The 17,698-nt window shown below is 66.0% G+C and overlaps 4 protein-coding genes across 4 annotated transcripts in view; 3 read left to right on the top strand and 1 right to left on the bottom strand.

Moving 5' to 3' along the window:
• The window catches only part of PFL1_03706 (uncharacterized protein), a gene marked incomplete at both ends in the record, with an annotated part of 4,534 nt that extends 3,799 nt beyond the window's left edge, over nt 1-735 (top strand). The window contains one exon of the mRNA XM_007881225.1: nt 47-735. Within this exon, the coding sequence (XP_007879416.1) occupies nt 47-735 (689 nt within the window). The remainder of the gene's footprint in view (nt 1-46) is intronic.
• A 352-nt stretch (nt 736-1,087) lies between these two features.
• PFL1_03705 (uncharacterized protein) lies at nt 1,088-10,942 on the bottom strand (the record flags this gene model as incomplete). Its single annotated transcript, XM_007881224.1, has 4 exons — nt 1,088-1,183; nt 1,304-4,758; nt 4,893-10,529; nt 10,654-10,942. The coding sequence occupies 4 exons, from the start codon at nt 10,940-10,942 to the stop codon at nt 1,088-1,090; spliced, it is 9,477 nt and encodes a 3,158-aa protein (XP_007879415.1).
• Nucleotides 10,943-12,068: 1,126 nt separating this feature from the next.
• PFL1_03704 (uncharacterized protein) lies at nt 12,069-13,788 on the top strand (the record flags this gene model as incomplete). Its single annotated transcript, XM_007881223.1, has 2 exons — nt 12,069-13,510; nt 13,662-13,788. 2 exons carry the CDS (start codon nt 12,069-12,071, stop codon nt 13,786-13,788), a joined length of 1,569 nt encoding a protein of 522 aa, XP_007879414.1.
• A 2,302-nt stretch (nt 13,789-16,090) lies between these two features.
• Nucleotides 16,091-17,446, top strand: PFL1_03703 (uncharacterized protein; the record flags this gene model as incomplete). The annotated part of the gene is made up of 1 exon (XM_007881222.1): nt 16,091-17,446. One exon carries the CDS (start codon nt 16,091-16,093, stop codon nt 17,444-17,446), a length of 1,356 nt encoding a protein of 451 aa, XP_007879413.1.
• Between the last annotated feature and the right edge of the window lie 252 nt (nt 17,447-17,698).

Genomic DNA, 17,698 nt, shown 5'->3' with positions numbered 1-17,698 from the left:
GTCGTGCCGGCTGCCGGCTCGGGGCTGGATCACCGCGGGAGCTAAGCCGGCTTCGGCGGCGGCGGGTTCGCCGGCGCCCTCGACGCCCACACGCGCCACCTCGCAGCCCCTACGTCCGGCAGCGTCGGCAGCGCGCTCAAGCCCAAGCCTGCGCCCGCCGCCGCCCCCGCCTTCAACGACATCAACTCGCCCAGTCCCGAGTTCGTGCGCTACCTCAAGGACAACCTCAAGGGCCTGACGATCCGGGTCGACGACTTTATCGAGATGCTGATGTCGTTCCCGCTGGACCCATCGCCGGACGTCATCGAGATCATCGCCGAGAGCGTCTACGCCAACAGCAGCACGCTCGACGGACGCCGGTTCGCCGCCGACTTTGTGTCGAAGCGCAAGATGGACGTCCAGGGCCGGCAGCAGCACCCGTACTCGTCGTCTTCGTCGGTGTCGTCGGGCGGCGGCGCATCGTCGGCCTCGACGCCGTTCCAGTCCAAGTGGTCGTCGGCCGGCAGCTCGGGCGGCATGGGCACCTTTGGAAGCGGCGCGGCAGGCTTCGGTGGCGGTAGCGGCAGCAGCGGCGGCGGCATTGGCGGACGCAGCAGCGGCGGCGCCACGTCGCCGCAGATGGCGCGAAGCGCCGCCGACGTCATGAAGGGCCCGGGCTCGGCCAAGGCGGGCGTCGACAGCTTCGGCGGCTTCAAGGTGGTCAAGGCCAAGGGCAGCAAGAAGCGCGCCAACTGAGCGTGGAAGGGAGGCAGAAGAAGGGCAAAGAGGGGGAAAGAACAGGACGCCGATGATGCGAGAGCTAGATCTCTGTAGAGCTGCGGTCGCGGCGCGAGAATCAAAAGACGGAAAGATCGCCGTGGACGTCGTCTGAGCGTCGACGGAGCAGGTCGAGTGAGAGAAGATGCGAGCGTGGGCCGAGATCGAAGGAGCTGCGTCGGCGGATTTTGGCATGGTGGAAACGTCTCGGGTTCGTAAGAGAAGAAAGGCGAAAGAGGGAGCGCGGGGTCCGAGCAACAGGGAAGCGCCGACGTCGAGTGATCCGCCGGGAGGGCGGGTCGGTAGTCGAGGGTCGATCGCGCCGGCGCATTCACCAGCAGAAGAGGATCGAGGTACGGTTGAAGAGGGCAGGCGAGGCGGCCGCCTTGCTGCCCGTACCGCCTTCGGGCGGGTTCATGGTTAGCGTCTGCGAAAGCGGGGAGAGGGGGGGTTCGGAGTCAAGGTCAGCCAGACGCTGTGCAGCCCGTGTCGTCCTCACTGCCGCCGCAGTCGACGCTGCGTCCGGCCGCTCTCGCGCGCTACTCACAACGTGCAGGTTCTGGGTGATTTGCTGTCGGAAAAAGGCAAACAGCTCCTCTTCGGCGTCGAGCATGAGTCCGTCGCGCTGGCTGGCCTCCTTGAGCGCCGAGATGAGGGCCGAGTGCTCGTCGCCCTCAAAGAGGCCCGCCACCTCGGCGTTGGCGAGGAGCGTGTTGAGCTTTTCGAGACGCGCCGCGTTCGACATCTGGCTCTCGTCGATGGTCCAGCACACCTTTTCGCCCTTGGTGCCCACGCGCTTGAGCAAGGCGCGCAGGTCCTCGTCAAAGTTTTCCTCGGTGTACTTGTTCGACGTCGAGATGGAAAAGAGCGACAGGCCGCGCAGCCAGGCGCAGAAGCGCGTCACCGTGGTGCGGCCCGAGCCGCTGGCGCCAATCAGCAGCAGGTGGCCCGCGGGCTGGCGGAGCACGCGGTCGCAGCTGAGCGCCAGGTCGAGCACCGAGTCGTGCAGCACCAGGTTGGCGTCGAGCTCCTCGTCCGAGTAGCCGCGCAGCCGAGCCTTGGCGTAGTCGCGCACCGACTCGCGGTCGACGCTGCGGTACTCCTTGGAGAGCCAGTTGGAGAAGAGGATGGGCCGCGCCAGCGCCGCATTGAGGTCGAGCGTGGGGAAGCGGTTCTGGGCGACGGCGTCAATCTGCTCGTCGGTCCATCGCTTCTCGTCGGAGCCGACCAGGCGGTCCTGAAACAGCCTGAGGCCCTCGTGCGCCCAGACGCGCACCAGCCCCTCGACCGAGAGCGTCTCGAGCGGCTTGATGGCCTCGTAGATGCCGCGCATCCAGCGCGTCAGCTCACGCGGCGAGTAGATGTAGTGCGCCTGGATGTCCGGGGTGAACCTCTTCTGCGACGCCAGGTAGAAGTCGACCATGGCCGCCGTCAGCGGCTCGGCGTAGCCGCGCAGGTTGGGCGTCACCTTGAGCAGGGCGCGGTTGAAGGTGCCGTAGATCTGGTTGAGCGAAATCTCTCCCGGATAGTCGACCATGATAAGCGGGGCGTGGCGCAGGAAGCGATGGCTCAGCGGCACACGGCCCGGGTCTGTCGGCGGGTTGCACGCGCCGACAAACTGGATGCGCTCCAGCTTGACCCACGCCTTGTCCGAGATCCTCCAGAAGCCGCCGCTCTCGACGAGCTGGCGGAGGAACGAGATGACGCGCTGCGTGCCGTACTTATCCGTCGCCGGCAGGTTGATCTCGTCGCAGAAGAGGACCAGCCACCTGCCGATCTGCGCCGGCGCCAGCACGACGCCGTTGGGCGTCTTGCGGTACTCGCAGTACTGCTCGAACGTCTTGAGGATCAGCTCGGGCGTGGTGGCGCTGGAAAAGTTGAGGCCGACGACCTCCATGTCTGGCAGCTTGCGCAGCGCCGAAAAGAGCGTCATCGTCTTGCCCGAACCGGGAGGGCCGCAGAGCATCAGCGGCTTGTGCTCCGACAGCCACGAGTACAGGACGTCTTCGTGGCGCACCGTGTCGACCGTGGGGATGACGACGTCGGCCGACGAGACGGCGCTCGTCTCGATCTCGATCGTGGGCACCTTGTCGAGCCACGGCGACCACTCGGCTCCCTGGCCGGGCGTGACGTCAAAGTCGATCAGCGAGCTTCCAGGGCCGAGCGGGGGCAGGTCGACGCCCGTGTGGCCCCGCAGGTAGTCGCCCATCTCGGCGCGAACGTCGAGCTTGGCGTCTCCGGTAAAGGCCCAGACGATGCCCACGAGGAGGCGCTTGCTGGCGTAGGCCTCGACCTGGTCCTGCGGCAGCGGGAAGTCGGGATGCTGCGAATTGTACTCGACCACATTTCGGACCGTCTTGTTGATCAGCGAGAAGAGCGTCGACAGCGCGCGGGCCTCGGTGAAGTCCATGATGTGCGGCACGCTCTTGGCAAACTCGAGCGCGCCGCTGACCAGGCCATCGTCTTCGAAGAACGAGGTGAGGGCGTCGGCGACGCTCCGCTGGACGAGCATGTCCGGCGACACCTCGCCGTCGACGGCCGCCGTGTTGCGCCGAGCCGCGGCCGGGCCGAGGACGTCTTCGTCGTCGTTCTGGATGGGCACGGCGCGCAGCGAGCTGAGGTAGCGCGAGTAGAGCATCGAGGGCCGGACGATGTCGTCGCTGAACCAGATCATGCCGCAGCGCGAGACGGTGGCCAGCGTGGCATACTTGAGCGACTCGACCTCAAACATGATGCGCACGTTGGACGGCAGGTTGAGGCGCTCGCCGTTGGGCAGCGTGAGCAGCTTGTTGTCGTCGAGGACGCTGTTGAGGTTCTCGACCCACTCCGGGTCGACGTCGCCGTCAAAGATGATCCAGTGGCGTTTGGCGCTCTCTCCACGGACGTTGTCGATGATCTTGCGCAGCACCTGCGTGAAGAGGCCGTCGTTCCACTCTCGCGTCGTCGGGTCGAGCGTGCCGTAGAGGCTGTCCTTGGACACCGCCTTGGGGTCGATGACGTACGCCACGCCCTCCTTGCCCTCGAGGCGTTCCAGGGCCGCCAGGAGCACCTGCCAGGCCTGGGTCTTGCCCGTGCCCGAAGGACCCACCAGCATGAGGCCGTGCGAGATCTTCTGGATCTGGTACAGCTGGAGCACCTTTTCGGTCCACAGGCCGCCCTCGACCAGGTGGCGCTCGGCGCACACGGCGGCGATGTGCTCTCGCAGCACGTCGAGGTTGACGGGCTTGTACTCGACGCCGGGGAAGACGTCCGAGAGCAGGCTCTTGAGTAGCGGCACGTCCTCTGCGATGAGCTTGGGCACGATTGTCTCCGATACGCTCTGGATGAGGATCTCCTGCTCGGCCACCTCGATCGACGCCGCGGCCTCGGAGGGCGCCGAGCCTGCGGCGAGCAGCATGCTCTCGCGCTTCAGCTGGCCGGCGCTGACGAGCACCGCCTTGAGCGCACGCAGACCAAAGTCGTAGTGCGGCTGGGGGCTGAGCTGCTCCGAGCAGAGGACGAAGAAGGGGACGATCTTGGACGCCAGGATCTCGGCGGTGCGGAAGCCCTGGGAGAAGAGCATGACCTGGGCAATCAGCTCGCGGTCCGGGTGCGTCATGGCCATGTTGCGGAAGAGCTTCTTGAGGTTGTCCGGCAGGTTGGATCGGCCGGCATAGGTAGGGTTGGTGGTGATGAAGATGCCGACGCGGTCATTGAGCGGCACGCGCTTGCCCAGGAGCTCAATCTCGCCGGAGCTCTCGGCACTGGCGGCGCCCACGCGGGTGACGGCGTCCGACGAAGAAGCCGCCAGGCCCTGCTGGATGCTCTGGATCTGCTGCGAGACTGCGGAGAGGATCCTCTCCTCGAGACGATTGAACTCGTCGAAGCAGCCCCACGCACCGACCCGGCAGAGGCCTACAAAGATGCGACCCATGGCCTGGAAGTCGAAAGTCTCGTCGCAACAGAAGACGATGACGAACATGCCGAGCTGCACACCGAGTGCCTTGACGGACTCGGTCTTGCCTGTTGTCCGTGGCAGGTCGGACGGGGAAGGGAGGAGGGAGTGGGGGGGACAAGGGAGCAGCAGTGCGAGGCTCGCTCAGTCAGTCGTCGGCCCCGCCTCTGCCGGAAGCAACGCGGCGAGAGGGTCGACTTACCGGTACCTGCGGGGCCGAAGGGCGCGCCGCCGAGCTTGTAGTGGAGAGCCTGGGTCAGCGTCAGGTAGCACCGGTCCGTGAGGGGCGTCTGGACGAGGCGATCGGGCACGCCGAGGTACTCGTAGCCGTAAGGGAAGCTCGCGTTGGCCATGCGGACCGTCAGCCGGTCGAGGGGCTTGTCGACCTGGCGGTTGAGGTAGAAGCGCATCTGCGAGAGCCAGCCAAAGTCGCGGGCGCTCTGCACGCCCTGCTGCTGGAGGAGGCGGATGACGTCGCGCTGGTGGACGAGCTCGGTAATGAGGTGCTCGCACTTGCGCCGCTGCAGGGGGCCGACGTCGGTCAGCACCGTGTCGGCCAGCAGGTCGAGGCCGCGCCGCACGATGGCAAGCGGGCCATCGAGGCCCGTGCCGCTCTCGAGGCCGTCATCGACCAGCGCGGTCCACTGGGCCTGGACGGCGAGAACGACCAGCTGGGCTGGGTACTGTTCGATCCAGGCGAGGAAGCGCTCGACGGTGAGCGTCTCTGCGTCGGTGTAGAACGCCTCGAGGTCCGCGGCGGCCTCGGAGAGGAGCTCGGCGAGCGAGATGCGCATCTCGCTCTCGACCTTGGCGAGCCAGTCGTTGATCTTGGCGTGGTCCTTGAGCACGATGGGCGAGCGGAAGGGCACCGTCTCGCCCTCCTTGCTGACCATGGCCTCGAGCACGGTGGCGTCGTCGTCCATGCGGATCGTGGCCAGGCCGGCAAACATCTTCTTGAGGTGCTTGAGGATGCGCGACGTGTCCTTGCTGTTGCCGATGATCTCGAGCAGGTCCTCGTCGCCGACGAAGTAGAAGCGCGGGAAGTTGGCGCGCTCCCGCTCGAGGTACTCGCCGAGCGCCTTTTGGATCTTGCTGAGCAGCTCGGCCAGGCGCTCGAGGCTCTTCTGGACGCCGGGGATGTTGAGGACGTCGAGCACAAAGGGCGACTTGTACACCTTCTTCATGACCGTGAGGAACTCGGTGTTGATGTTCTGGAAGCGCGAGCTCTCGACGGGCAGGATGTGGCGGATCTCGGCGCTGCCGGTGAAGATGCCCTCGAGGTAGACCCACTGGCGCTGGACGTCGATCCAGGTGTCGAAGAGGACCGAGATCTTGGACAGGCGGTCCTCCCACAGCGACGCCTCCTCCTCAAACACTTTGTAGTGCGGGCTCATCGACATGGCGCGCAGCGCGTTGAGGTTGTCGCCCGCCAGCTGGAAGAGGTTGTCCCAGCCCCGGATCAGCCTGCACTTATTCTGGTAGTTGACCAGGTCGAGCGTGTAGTTGGTCCAGCTCTCGCGGACCTGTTTGAGGTACTCTTCGAGCGCCAGCTCGCCCTGGGCCTGGGCCACGACGGCCTTGATGACGACGTCGTGCTTCTTGAGGTCGAGGTCCCACACGGTGCCGAGCGTCATGCTGCTGGGCGAGTAGGGGGTCTGCACCTTGAGCTGCTTGAACATCGACCGCCAGTGGCGCTCGCGCATCGCCTCGGACTTGAGGTCGGCGATTGTCGAGTTGCTCTTGAGGAGCGCACGCAGGTGCTCCTGCACGTACTCGAAGGCGGCGTACTGGCGCATCCGGCTGGGCATCTCCTTGGTCTGAGCCAGCAGCGCGTCGAGCTGCTGCCTAAGCTTGCGCGGCCGGATGTTGTTCCAGTTGAGCTCGCGGATCTCGGCCAGCTGGCTCCAGGTGCCGGAGAGGGCGGTCCAGACCGTCTTGAGGTCGCGCAGCTCCTCGAAGACGGGCTCCATGCGGTCGTCGGCGCTGTGGTCGAGGTCGAGCGCCTCCTTGGCGCGGATGACGAGCGCGCGGTCCTCGGCCAGCTTGCCGATCCGCGACTCGAACACGTTGATCGTGTTCATGGCGGCGTCGGCCTTGAGCGTCCCGTGGATCGGCTTCTGCTCCTCCCACTCGGCGATGATGGCGGCGATCTTGTCGCTGACGATCTTGTCCTCTGCGATGATCTTCATCTGGAGGCCGGCGAGCTGCTCCTGGATGCTGGCGTTCTTGCGGTTGAGGATCTCCTGGAACGCGCTCCACTCGCCCTCGACCTGGTCGACGTAGAGCCAGTCCTGGGGGAACATGTAACGCTGCCGCTCGAGCGTCTTCTGCCCGCTGCCAAAGATTTCGATCTGCGGCGCCCACACCTTGGTCTTGCGCTTGAGGTCCTGCACCATCGTGATGAAGGTGACCGCCTGCGCCGTCGAGCTGCCCTCGATGCTGTGCTGCTCGAGGTCGTTTCTCGCCTTGAGCACCGCCGCGTGGACCTCGCGCATCGCCACGCCGAGCTTGCTGCCGAAGCGGTTGAGGATGTCGCGCTGCCACGCGTCGTACTTGGCATTGACCTTGCTCTGCACCTGCTCGTAGTCGATGATGCACGTGCCAAACGAGCGCTGGCTGTCGGAGTTGTCAAAGGTGCTCCTCGTCTTGCGGATCTCGGCCAGCAGCTGCTGCCAGTCTGCGAGCGAGTCGCCGAGGCGCGCAAAGACGTGCTCGGTCTCGAGGTCCCACAGCGACTGGAACTGGAGCCACTTGGCGACGTAGGTGCCGACCTCGGCCAGCTTGGCCTCGATCAGCACAAACGGGCGCTCCAGCGTGTCGTCCTCGAAGCGCGTGAGGAGCGAGGTGTAGTTCTGCTCGGACGCCTTGTCGTTGCCGCGCATCTGGAGGCCGATCTCGTAGCGCGAGCTCTTGACGCGCTTGAGGCAGCAGACGACGGCGAGCACCTCGTGCAGCTGCCGGAACCAGTGGGCACGCGCATTCTCTAGCGGAGGGTCGAGGAAGATGACCTGGTTCTGGATCCGGATCTCGTGGGTAATGGGCGGCAGCTGGACGCGGTTGTCGGCGCGGCCCGCGGCCCCAGCGGCGGCGGCGGCGGCCTTGTCCCTGGCCATCTCGCGGTTGCTCTTGCCGCTGCCGCCGCCGTCGTCCTTGACAAACTCCCGGCACCACGACTCGCTGACGGCGCGCAGGCGCTGGAGGAGCGTGCGCTCGATCTTGGCGTCCAGGTCGGCCACCCAGTCGTCGAGGTTGGGGAAGCCCTCGAGGTTGAGCTTGTCGATCGTCTGCTGGATCCTGAGCAGGCGTTCGGAAAAGGCGTGGGCCGAGTACTCGCAGGTGCCGAGGTCCTCGATGACCGAGAGCATGTCGCGCTGCACCTCGATCACCTCCATCGTCTTGTCCTGGAAGAGGCTGACGATGCTGGCAAAGTGGCGGACAAAGGCAATCTGCTTGTTCTCGCGGCCCGTGTCGGCGATGGCGCCCGGCAGGTAGGCGGCGGCGCGGTGGCTCTCGTAGATGTTGGCAAAGTGCTCCCAGCGCAGCGCCATGCCCTGCGAAATGAGCTGGTGCGCGTCGCTGTAGACCTGGGCCAGGAGGCAGGCGACGCCCGGGTTGGCCTTGACCAGGTTGCACGTCTGGTTGTAGGTGCGCACCGTCTCCATGAGCGACACGGCGTTCGGGTACACCTTCTTGGCGTCCTTTGCCAGGTTGGTGATGGCGTGCGGGATCTGGAAGTTGAGCCAGATCAGGTTGCGCACCTCCTTGAAGAGCGTGATGGTGTGGCCGTCGAAGCTGACGACGAGCTGGAACGCGTTGCCGGCGGCGCGGTTGCGCGTCACGTCAAAGACGCGGCCCGAGATGTTCATGTCGCGGCGGTTGATCTCGTGGAGCCAGGTGTCGAAGAGCGGCCGCGTGTCGAGCTTGCGGCGGAACGTCTCGCTCTCGCTCTGCAGCTTCTGGCCCTCGGCGTAGAGCTGCCAGCCCTTGCCGAGCACGTCCTCGACCCGCTTCATGTAGACGTTGAGCTGCCGCTCGATCTGCCGCGCCCAGATGATGGCGCCCGTGATCTCGGGGATATCGCGCATCTGCGTCATGTGGTTGGCCTCGGACGCGCGGTACTGCGACTTGAACTTGTCGTGGAGCGTCTTGATGTCGGCCTTGACGCTGTTGAGCAGCTGCTGCTGGTACTCTTGGACGGCGCCGCGCACCTTTGGCCGCACAAAGAGGCTGTTGAACTGCGACAGGACGCGCAGCATCTCGCGGGCCGACTTGGCCTGGCCGAGCAGGTCGCGGAGGCGGGCGATGAGGTTGCTCTCGACGCGAGCCACGCGCTCGTTGTACGACGACTCGGCCGCCGTCCAGATCTCGTTTCCTTCCTGGCTGACGTCGAGCACGTCGATGACGCGCACCTGGTCATAGGCGGCGCGGATCTCCTCGCTCATCTCGATGCCAGCCAGGTTCTGCATGGCCACGTGCTTGTCGTACGACGCGAGCGCCTGGGCGCTGCCGGCGCCCATCAGGCCCTTTCCGGAGCTCACCATGGCCCGCAGCTGCTCGTGCGTCTTGCGGAAGGCGCCGATGTAGTTGAGTCGCTCGCGCAGCTTTGCGTGCGCCGGGTTGATCTTGATCGGCAGAAACTTTTCCGTCCGCTTGCGGGTCACCTCGCGCGCAATGTTGATAAAGTCCTTGACCAGCTCGTCCCACACGTGGAACACTTCGCTGGCGGCCGTGATCGTCTCCCAGAAGCGCGGGAAGTCGAGGTACATGATGCGCTGCGACGCGAGCACCTTGAGCAGCGTCTCGTTGAGGTCGCGGCTGATCGACTCGACGAGGGGGAGGAGGCGCTTCATCGGATACGGGCTGATGCGCATCTTGCGGTTGATGTGGCCGAAGATGGCCGACAGCGCGTCGGCGCACTTGTCGAGGTTCGAGGCCGACAGCAGCTCGTTGATGGGGAAGTCCTTCATCAGCATGTTGTAGTTGTGCACCTTTTCGGCGCACTCCTTGAGCCCGGTGTCGGCGAGGAACGAGACGGTGGCGTGGAAGCGCTTGGCGTTGCGCAGCACGTCGAGCGTGAGCACGATGGGGTCGGAGCGCAGCTGCTGCTCGATGCCGTCCTCGGCCTTTTCCATGGCGAGCCAGAAGCTGACCTCCTGCGACGCCGAGCCCGAGGCCACGTTGCGATCGAGCTTGGTGATGGTCTGGACCTCCTTGACCCAAGAGTTGACGTCGGCCTGGAGCTTGTTGAGAAACGAGCTGTCCTCTAGCAGCGACGCCGGCTGAATCGCCTCGACCGTCACCTTCTGCCCAGCGGCCTGGCACCGCTCGACGGCGGCCCGGATGACGGGGTGCACGGCAAGGTGGATCTCGGGCAGCTCGACATTCTGCTGCAGGTGGAGCAGGCTGAGTTCGAGCTCGGCAAATCGGCGCTTGGCCATGGGGATGCCCATCTTGGAGTCGGCATCGTGGGTGTCGGCGCCGTTGGCCGCGCTCGTCTTGGCGCGCGAGCTCTTGCTCGACACAAAGGCGTCGAACCAGGGCGCCATGACATTGTGGACAACGCTGTGGAGCGCCTCGTACGGGCTCTCGCGCACCGTGGCCGCCATGACCTGATCCTCGTCGCCGGCGCCCTTTGCCTGCGCATCGGCCGCATCCCGCGAGGCCCCAGCCGCCACGGCCGGACCCGCAATCCCCGCAGGGCCGAAGAGCGTGAGGATGTGAAGCTGATGCGAGAGCGGAAGCGCCTCGTCAAGGACGGTGACGCGCTTGATCAGGGCGATGCTCGAGACATGCCGTGTCGAGTAGGTCGCCTGCGGTGAGATGTCATACTCGAACATGTCTGTGCGGCGAGCGATAGGAGCAACAGGACCGATAGACGGAACGAGGGACAGGCCAAGATCGACGTGTGAGCTGGGTTGGCTCGCGGAACAGGAAGACCAAGCGCACGGAAGCCAGCTGCTCACCTTTCTCGGCGGTATCCGAGGACGCGTCCTCGCGGCGCACCTTGTCTACGTAGGCGGTCATGATGCTCGGGTCGTTTGCAAAGAGGGCGGCCGTCTCCTTCCAGCTGTCCTTTTCGAACAGCAGCGTCTCGAGGAGGACGGCATCGGTGTCGAGAATGATGGGAAGAAGCGACTTGAGGTAGCTCTTGAGGATGCGGACGTCAAAGGAGCCGCTGACCCTTGCAAGGTCGGACTGCGAGTCGAGCCTAGGCGGCATGCGCCCGGACCCGGGCTCGTAGTCACCGTCCATGGGGGAAGATGAGATGAGTCAGGCAAGGCGACCGCGAGAGCCGTGGCAGCGGAGAAATGAGCGCAATGCCAAGTGTGCCGGAATGTGAAGACGGCCCGCCAAGCGCTGATCCGAGCCTCGACGGCCGAGGTTCGGTCCAGGGCTGGGCGAGGAAGCAGGGTATCTGCGAACTTGTGGAAGCAGCAGCGCAGGCGGGTCGAGCTGTGCGTCGGGGGCTGGTTTTGGCCTGTCGTGTCAGGTGCGTGCCTTCGCGCCGGGCGAGACGATGACTAGTGTCGCTGATCCTTGAACGGAGAGTGAGGGAGGGGGGGGGGGGAAATGCGGAGGAGAGGCGATGGTGGTGGCGGGGTGTTGGTTTCGGCGAAGGCCAACCAGGCTGCTCGCTTCGGGCCGCTAGATTGAGGGTTGCGCGCGTGTCTGTGGGCCCTTGCGCCGACGCACGCACCCACGCACGCCCACCACCACAGCGTCGAGCAGCAGCAGCAGCCAAGCCAGGCCCCTGGACCGCAGGTGTTGGTCTGGGAGCGGCGAGGCGGAATCTCCCGATTGACGATATCGGCAGACCAGGTGACGGGCCCCGATTGACCGCCAGATGCGCCGGCGGACGCTGTGCTGTGCTGCGCTTCGCTCGCGAGTTGGCCGTCGCTTTGGCCGCCGGCTGGGCTCGGTTGGCAGGCCGGCCTGGTAAGCCCAAGCCAGGCTCGGCGTTGGCATCGGTCAATTTGCCGCGCATTTCATTCGCTCGCCCCCGCGCCTGGATCGATCCTGCCTCGCTCGCCGTCTTCTAGATTCCGCTCCCGCAACGATGCGGAGCATCCCGCACAGACGGACCGACGTACGTACAACGCCGACGTCCGGCTGGGCTGCCTCCGTCGGTGCACTCCGCCGTTCCCCCCGCCCTCACTCCGCCGGTGTCCAAGGTGGCTCTGACTCGAACAATGACAACGCATCAGAGCCCACCTAGGCTCGACCCGGCCAGCTGCTCCTCCTGTCACCACCATCACCATCACCACCACCGCCATTATCGTCCAGCCACGCCTCCCTACCACCGACCGCTCTCCACCGCCAGGCACTTGATCGCTCAACAGCCACCAGTCTGCTCTCTCGCTCGACCGTCGCCGCCGCAATGACCACCACGGCCACCCACACCCTCGCCTTTGACGGCCCCGTCGACGAGGCACGCCGCGCCCTCGTCGGTCAGCCCCTCTCGGCGGTCCGCACCCCCGCCCTCATCATCGACCGCGCCACCGTACAGCGCAACTGCGCACGCATGCAGCGCATCGCCGCCTCGTTTGGCGCACCCCTCCGCCCCCACCTCAAGACGCACAAGACCCTCGAGGGGGCCAGGATGCAGCTGCAGACGCACGACGGCAGCTCTACCTCGGCCATCGTCTCCACCATGGCAGAGCTCCGGGGCGCAATCGACGGACTCGTCGGTAAGGATGCCGGCTTTGCCCTCAAGAACCTCTGCTACGGCCTCCCCATCACCGCCGACAAGATCGCAGAGCTCGTCGAGCTGCGACACCAGGGCCGCCAGCTCGACCCGGAATTCGACCTCGTCCTCATCGTCGACCAGCCCGCCCAGGTGCGCACCCTCCAAGCCCACCTCGCCAAGTCCGACGCAGAGGCAAGCGCGCCCTTCAGCGTCTTCTTCAAGGTCGAGACCGGCGACGTCCGCGCAGGCGTGCTGCCCGGATCCGCCATCTTCCACGCCATCACCGAGGCCATCGTGGCGTCGCCCAACGTCTCGCTTTACGGCGTCTACGGCCACGCCGGCCACTCGTACGACGCGCGCGGCGTCGAGCAGGCCGTCGAGTACCTCAAGCAGGAGCTCTCGGCCGTCAACCGGGCTGGCGAGCTCCTCAACCTCGCCCTCGCCCAGGGCAGCGGCGGCAGTGCCTCGAGGCACCGCAGCCCGCTCCTCCTCTCGGTCGGCGCCACCCCAACGGCCGGCGCCGCGGCGGCGGGCACGGTCAAGGAGATGCTCGCCACGCTGTCGCAGCAGCCGCACGGCGACTTTGAGCTGCACGCCGGCAACTACGCCTTCCTCGACATGCAGCAGCTGGCGACGCGGGTGCAAAACGAGGCGGCGTCGGTCGAGGACCTGGCCATGAGCGTGCTGGCCACGGTCGTGTCCGAGTACCCGCAGCGGGCGGCCGAGGATGTGGGCCAGATCGGGCAGTGGTCCGCGGACGGCTACGCCAAGCGCGGCGACGAGGCACTGTGCGACGCCGGGGGCATCGCCATGTCCAAGGACCAAGGACCGTGGCCCGGGTACGGCCACGTCGTCTGGCCGCGCCACCAGATCGGGTGGATGCTCTCCCGGCCGAGCCAGGAGCACGGCATCCTCGAGGTCCGCCCTGGCACAAAGGACGACTGGACGTCGATGTGGACCTGGCGCGGCGCCGACGGCTTTGTCGAGCCGCGCCCGCTCCTCGTCGGCGACCGCATCCGCATCCTGCCCCAGCACGCCTGCCTCGCCGCCGCCAACCACTTTTACTACTACATCATCGACTCGGACCAGGGGGGCGAGACGGTCGTCGATGTGTGGAAGCCGTGGAAGGGCTGGTAGGCGGATCGTGCGGCAGGTAGACAGAGTCGCCGTTGTAGGACAAGACCATGCCGGCGAGATCGGTACAACGCCGAGACGCACCGCTGCTACCCTCGTGCAATCTGCAAAATATCTTCACGGGCGTTGACCCGCTTTTCGGTTCTGCAGTACCCCGGACGGCTGCAGCCTGGTGCTCTCCTCAGACGAGCAGGCGAGGGGGACCGGTCCACATTTTGAGCTCTTCCACGGCCAGGTTCGGGCACTCACAGAAGGACTTGACCACGGATCGCCGTGAGGGCCAATGTGCTGGCTCGAGATGGTGCTGCGACGGGACCGACGAGCAGATGCCCGGACGAGTCCTGACGTGCGCCCCTACTCGAAGCTGGCCTCTGCCACGCCTGGCCGCCCCCAGATCGCGGCTGGACGGGGAGGGGGTAGAAAAGCCTTTGAAAAATCGACGTGAAAAAGCCGCGAAGTGGGGCTTTCGGCACGCACCGAAGTGGTTCAGGCAAGGACTCGGCCCTATTCTCTGTGTATCGCAGAGTGCGAGCACCGTCAGCCATTTGCTTTGACGGACAGGCAAGCGCTCTGGCTGATGAGCCCGGGCTGGAGTCAAGAGCGCAGCCTCGGCAGGGTTGGAAGAGGGTGACCTGTGACCTGGCCTGGCCTGGCCGTCCAGATGCAAGGGGCGCGTCCCGTTGAGGCAGGTCAGCCTGCTTGGCCGGGGGCCTGGCCAGGCGGAAGGCGTACCGTAAGCTCTCACGATTCTTAATTGTGCTCCCTCTTGAGACGGCTAGAGGCGGTCCCGAATGCCTGGTGAGCATCGCAAAACGTGGCCAGGCGAAAGGACGGATCAAAGAGGCAGGCGGTAGCAGCAGCGTCGCGTCGAGCGCGAGGCGCGCGCCGCATTCCTCGCTGTGGAAGCTGCGTGCCGGGCCGACCGAGCACACGACCGCATCGTCGACGCTGCCGCGCGTTCGGCGTGGTCCGAGTACTGTACATACAAACGCCGGTGTGGTCGGTGCATCGGGACGGCGATCCTGGGAGATCCTCGTCTTTGCTTCTTGGCGCGCCACGACTCTTGGCTGCGCAAGGGCGGCGACGTGGAAGCAGAGGGGGGCCAAGCCAGGCCAGGCCAGGCCAGGCGCGAGGCAGGCATATCCATGCCCCTCGGCCTCTGACCGAGTCTGAGCCCGAAATCCCGAACTGGGCTGGGCGCCAAGCTGCGTCTTTGGATGCTTGGTCGCTTTGTACGGCGGAAGACGAATTCAGCTGGGCGGATTCGGGTGGCTACGCTTGCCTCCGATGTCGAGGAGAGGAGTGGGCAGGCAGAGGCAAAGCTGCGATGCAGCCGGCCAGCCAGGTCGCAAAGGGGCAGGCTAGGCAGAGGGAGGGAGGGAGCCAGGCGATGCCGAACCAGCATTCCGGACCTCTGCTCCGCCGCCTCCGCTGCTGCAAAATTCCCCGCAAATCCTCCTGCCCCTCAGCCGCCTGTCGAGAAACGGCGCTACGGCACGCCAGAGAGCAGACCCTCCTCTTGTCACCAGATTCGGCATCGACGTCCTGCTGGTTCTCTCTGCCTCTGCCGGGCTCTCAGCCGCCGCCCGTGATGGGTGACACCGTGCGTGCATACGTTTACACTACCAACGCCGAGGCAGGCCACTCGCGCGCCGTCCTTGCCCGCCAGGCGAGCTCCAGCGTTCCGAGGGATCGACGCGGTGCGTCAGCGATTCTTGCTTCGTAGTCGGCGCTCGGATGCCCTGTAGGCGCTTAGCTGAGGGGGCTACTAGTCGAGTGCGCCGTCGAGGTCCCCAGGGCAAAAGGAGGCAACGCTTAGGTGGTGCCCGCCGTCAGGTGCCCGTCGGCCTGGGGGCCAGGATTGACACACACGTAGCCAGCAGGGCCCTTAGCTCCGTTCCTCGGCATCTCTTCGAGGCGCTCCCCCGCCGTCCTCGTCCGCCCAGGTGTATGGACGGATCGAGAAGCGAGTCGGCCCCCGCGCAAGCTACTCGCCGTCGCCAGACCCGTTCGGCATGCCTTCCCGCCCAGCCCAGCGCGTCGAGTGTGCCGCCATCGGCATAGATACAGTGTGTGACATGGTCCGCTCTGCCCCCGCTGCCGCCCGCGCCTCTGCCACGTCGAGGGCTTCTCTACTGTACTGAACACACCGTACGCTGTACTGGTACCCGGCCGCCTTGACGATCGTCCTTGGTCGTGCAGCAGACTGTCTCGGCGACCTTTGTCTCACGGTAGATTGCTCGTCGCTACCGGATCATCGACGCTCTTCACTATTACCATCACCCCTCTCCCCCTCTCTTTCCCCCTATCCATCGCTCTCTCCATCCCCCTTCCCTGGTCCCCGCTCTGTTCGCTCCTCTGGCCGCCCATCCCGGCCCAACCACCTTCCTTGGTCGTAAACCTTTCTTCAACGCTCCTTTTCGCCCGCCCCTTTCTCTTGACGGTATCATCGCCTCGCCTTCTCGTCGTCCTCGGAATACCCACGGGATAAGAGCTTGAGCATCGCCTGCGACCAGCTTCTCTAATCAGCCGGACCGGACCTCGACACTTCGCTCGGAACTCCTCCTACGCCCACCAGAATGCTCACGTCCAAGCGCCTGCTACAGGCGTTTGTGCTGCTCCTCTCGGTGGCCACGCTGGCGTCGTGCTTGCCCGCAAGCCTCGCCGGCGACGCCTCGCTCAACCGCGCGTTCGAGGCACCGTGGACGACGCGGATGCTCCTGACCCGCCGCGACGCCTTCACCGACGTGCGGGGCACATCGGGCGACGTCAGCCTGTCGTCGGTGGGCAAGCGACCGGGCGGCGCCTACGCCCGCTCCCTGCCCGTCGGCGGCTCTGGCGGCCGCATCTTCACCTGGTACTCCAAGACGCCGCACAACGAGGCAGACGCCGAGTCGGCATTCATCGTCATCCACGGCGTCAACCGCAACGCCCACACCTACTTTTCCGTCCTCAACAAGGCCTACACGGCCGCCCGGGATGCCGGCGGGTACGCGTCGGCCGCCGCCAACTCGATCCGCGTGGCGCCCCTCTTCTTCTCGACGGCGCGCGACGGCGGCGCGTACGACTCCGACGCCTTGGCGTGGGGCGACTCGAATCGCTGGACGGCCGGCGAGGCATCGACCCACCCGCCCAACAGCGGCGTGAGCAGCTTCGCCGTCCTCGACATGTTCCTCGACCGCTTCTCGGACCGATCCGCCTACCCGCGCATGAAGACGATCACGTTCGTCGCCCACGGCGGCGGCGGCCAGTTCCTCCAGCGCTACGCCGTCATGGGCAAGGATAAACCGGCGCCCGATCGCCTGTCGGTGCGCTACGTCGTGGGCGACCCGTCGTCGATGCTCTACTTTACGCCGGACCGTCCCGTGGGCGTCGACGTCGCCAGCTGCCCGACGTGGAACGACTACCGCTACGGCGTCAACGGCTACAGCGCCAACTACGCGTCGCTCAACACGGGCAACGCCGCCAGCCTGTTCCGGCGGTACGCCGAGCGCGATGTGCGGTACGTCGTGGGGCTGGCCGACACGTCGGGCGAGGAGGGCGACCAGTTCTGCATGGCGCGCGGCCTCGGCGGCACCAAGCGGCGCAACCGGTCGCTGGCCTACTGGAAGTACATCCACCTCCTCGCCGGACATCGGGCCGACGACTACCAGGGCTTCCCCGGCCGCTTCCCCACCCTCGACCCCAAACACGGCGACAATGGCCAGGCCAACATCCCCCGCTCCCGCTCCCTCTCGTCGACGGCGGCGTTCCGGGGCCGCAAGGTGCACCACGCTCTCGCCCTGATCCAAGGCGCGGGGCACAGCGTCAGCCAGGTCTACGCCTCGGACCTGGGACGGCGCGCCCTGTTTGGATCGAGGGGCGAGGCGTCGGGCGGATCGCCCCCGGCCGATGCCATCGCCGACCTGGACGGCTACACGGCTTCCGCCAACTGAACGGGACCTGGAGCCGGCGGAGAGTGGCCGAGCACTAGTGTCTCTTGCCGTGCTGCTGATCCCGATATATCCTGAAGTTGTCTCGCCATCCATTCGTCCATTGCCTTTGTCCGTAGCATTTCGCCGGTTGGTCCGCTCTCGTCCTGAAAAGACGGCAGACCGTGGGCCACCCCCCCTCTTCCCCTTTCTCGCCCGCATAGCGGAACTTGTAGTCTAATACCCGATTCCTCCTGGAAGCGTCTCTTGGTCCGT

Source organism: Pseudozyma flocculosa (genome assembly GCF_000417875.1).
Source record: "Pseudozyma flocculosa PF-1 unplaced genomic scaffold scaffold00011, whole genome shotgun sequence".
Taxonomy (NCBI): Eukaryota; Fungi; Basidiomycota; class Ustilaginomycetes; order Ustilaginales; family Ustilaginaceae; genus Pseudozyma; species Pseudozyma flocculosa.
Note: the sequence above shows the minus strand (reverse complement) of the source record. Positions and strands in the feature narration are given on the sequence as shown.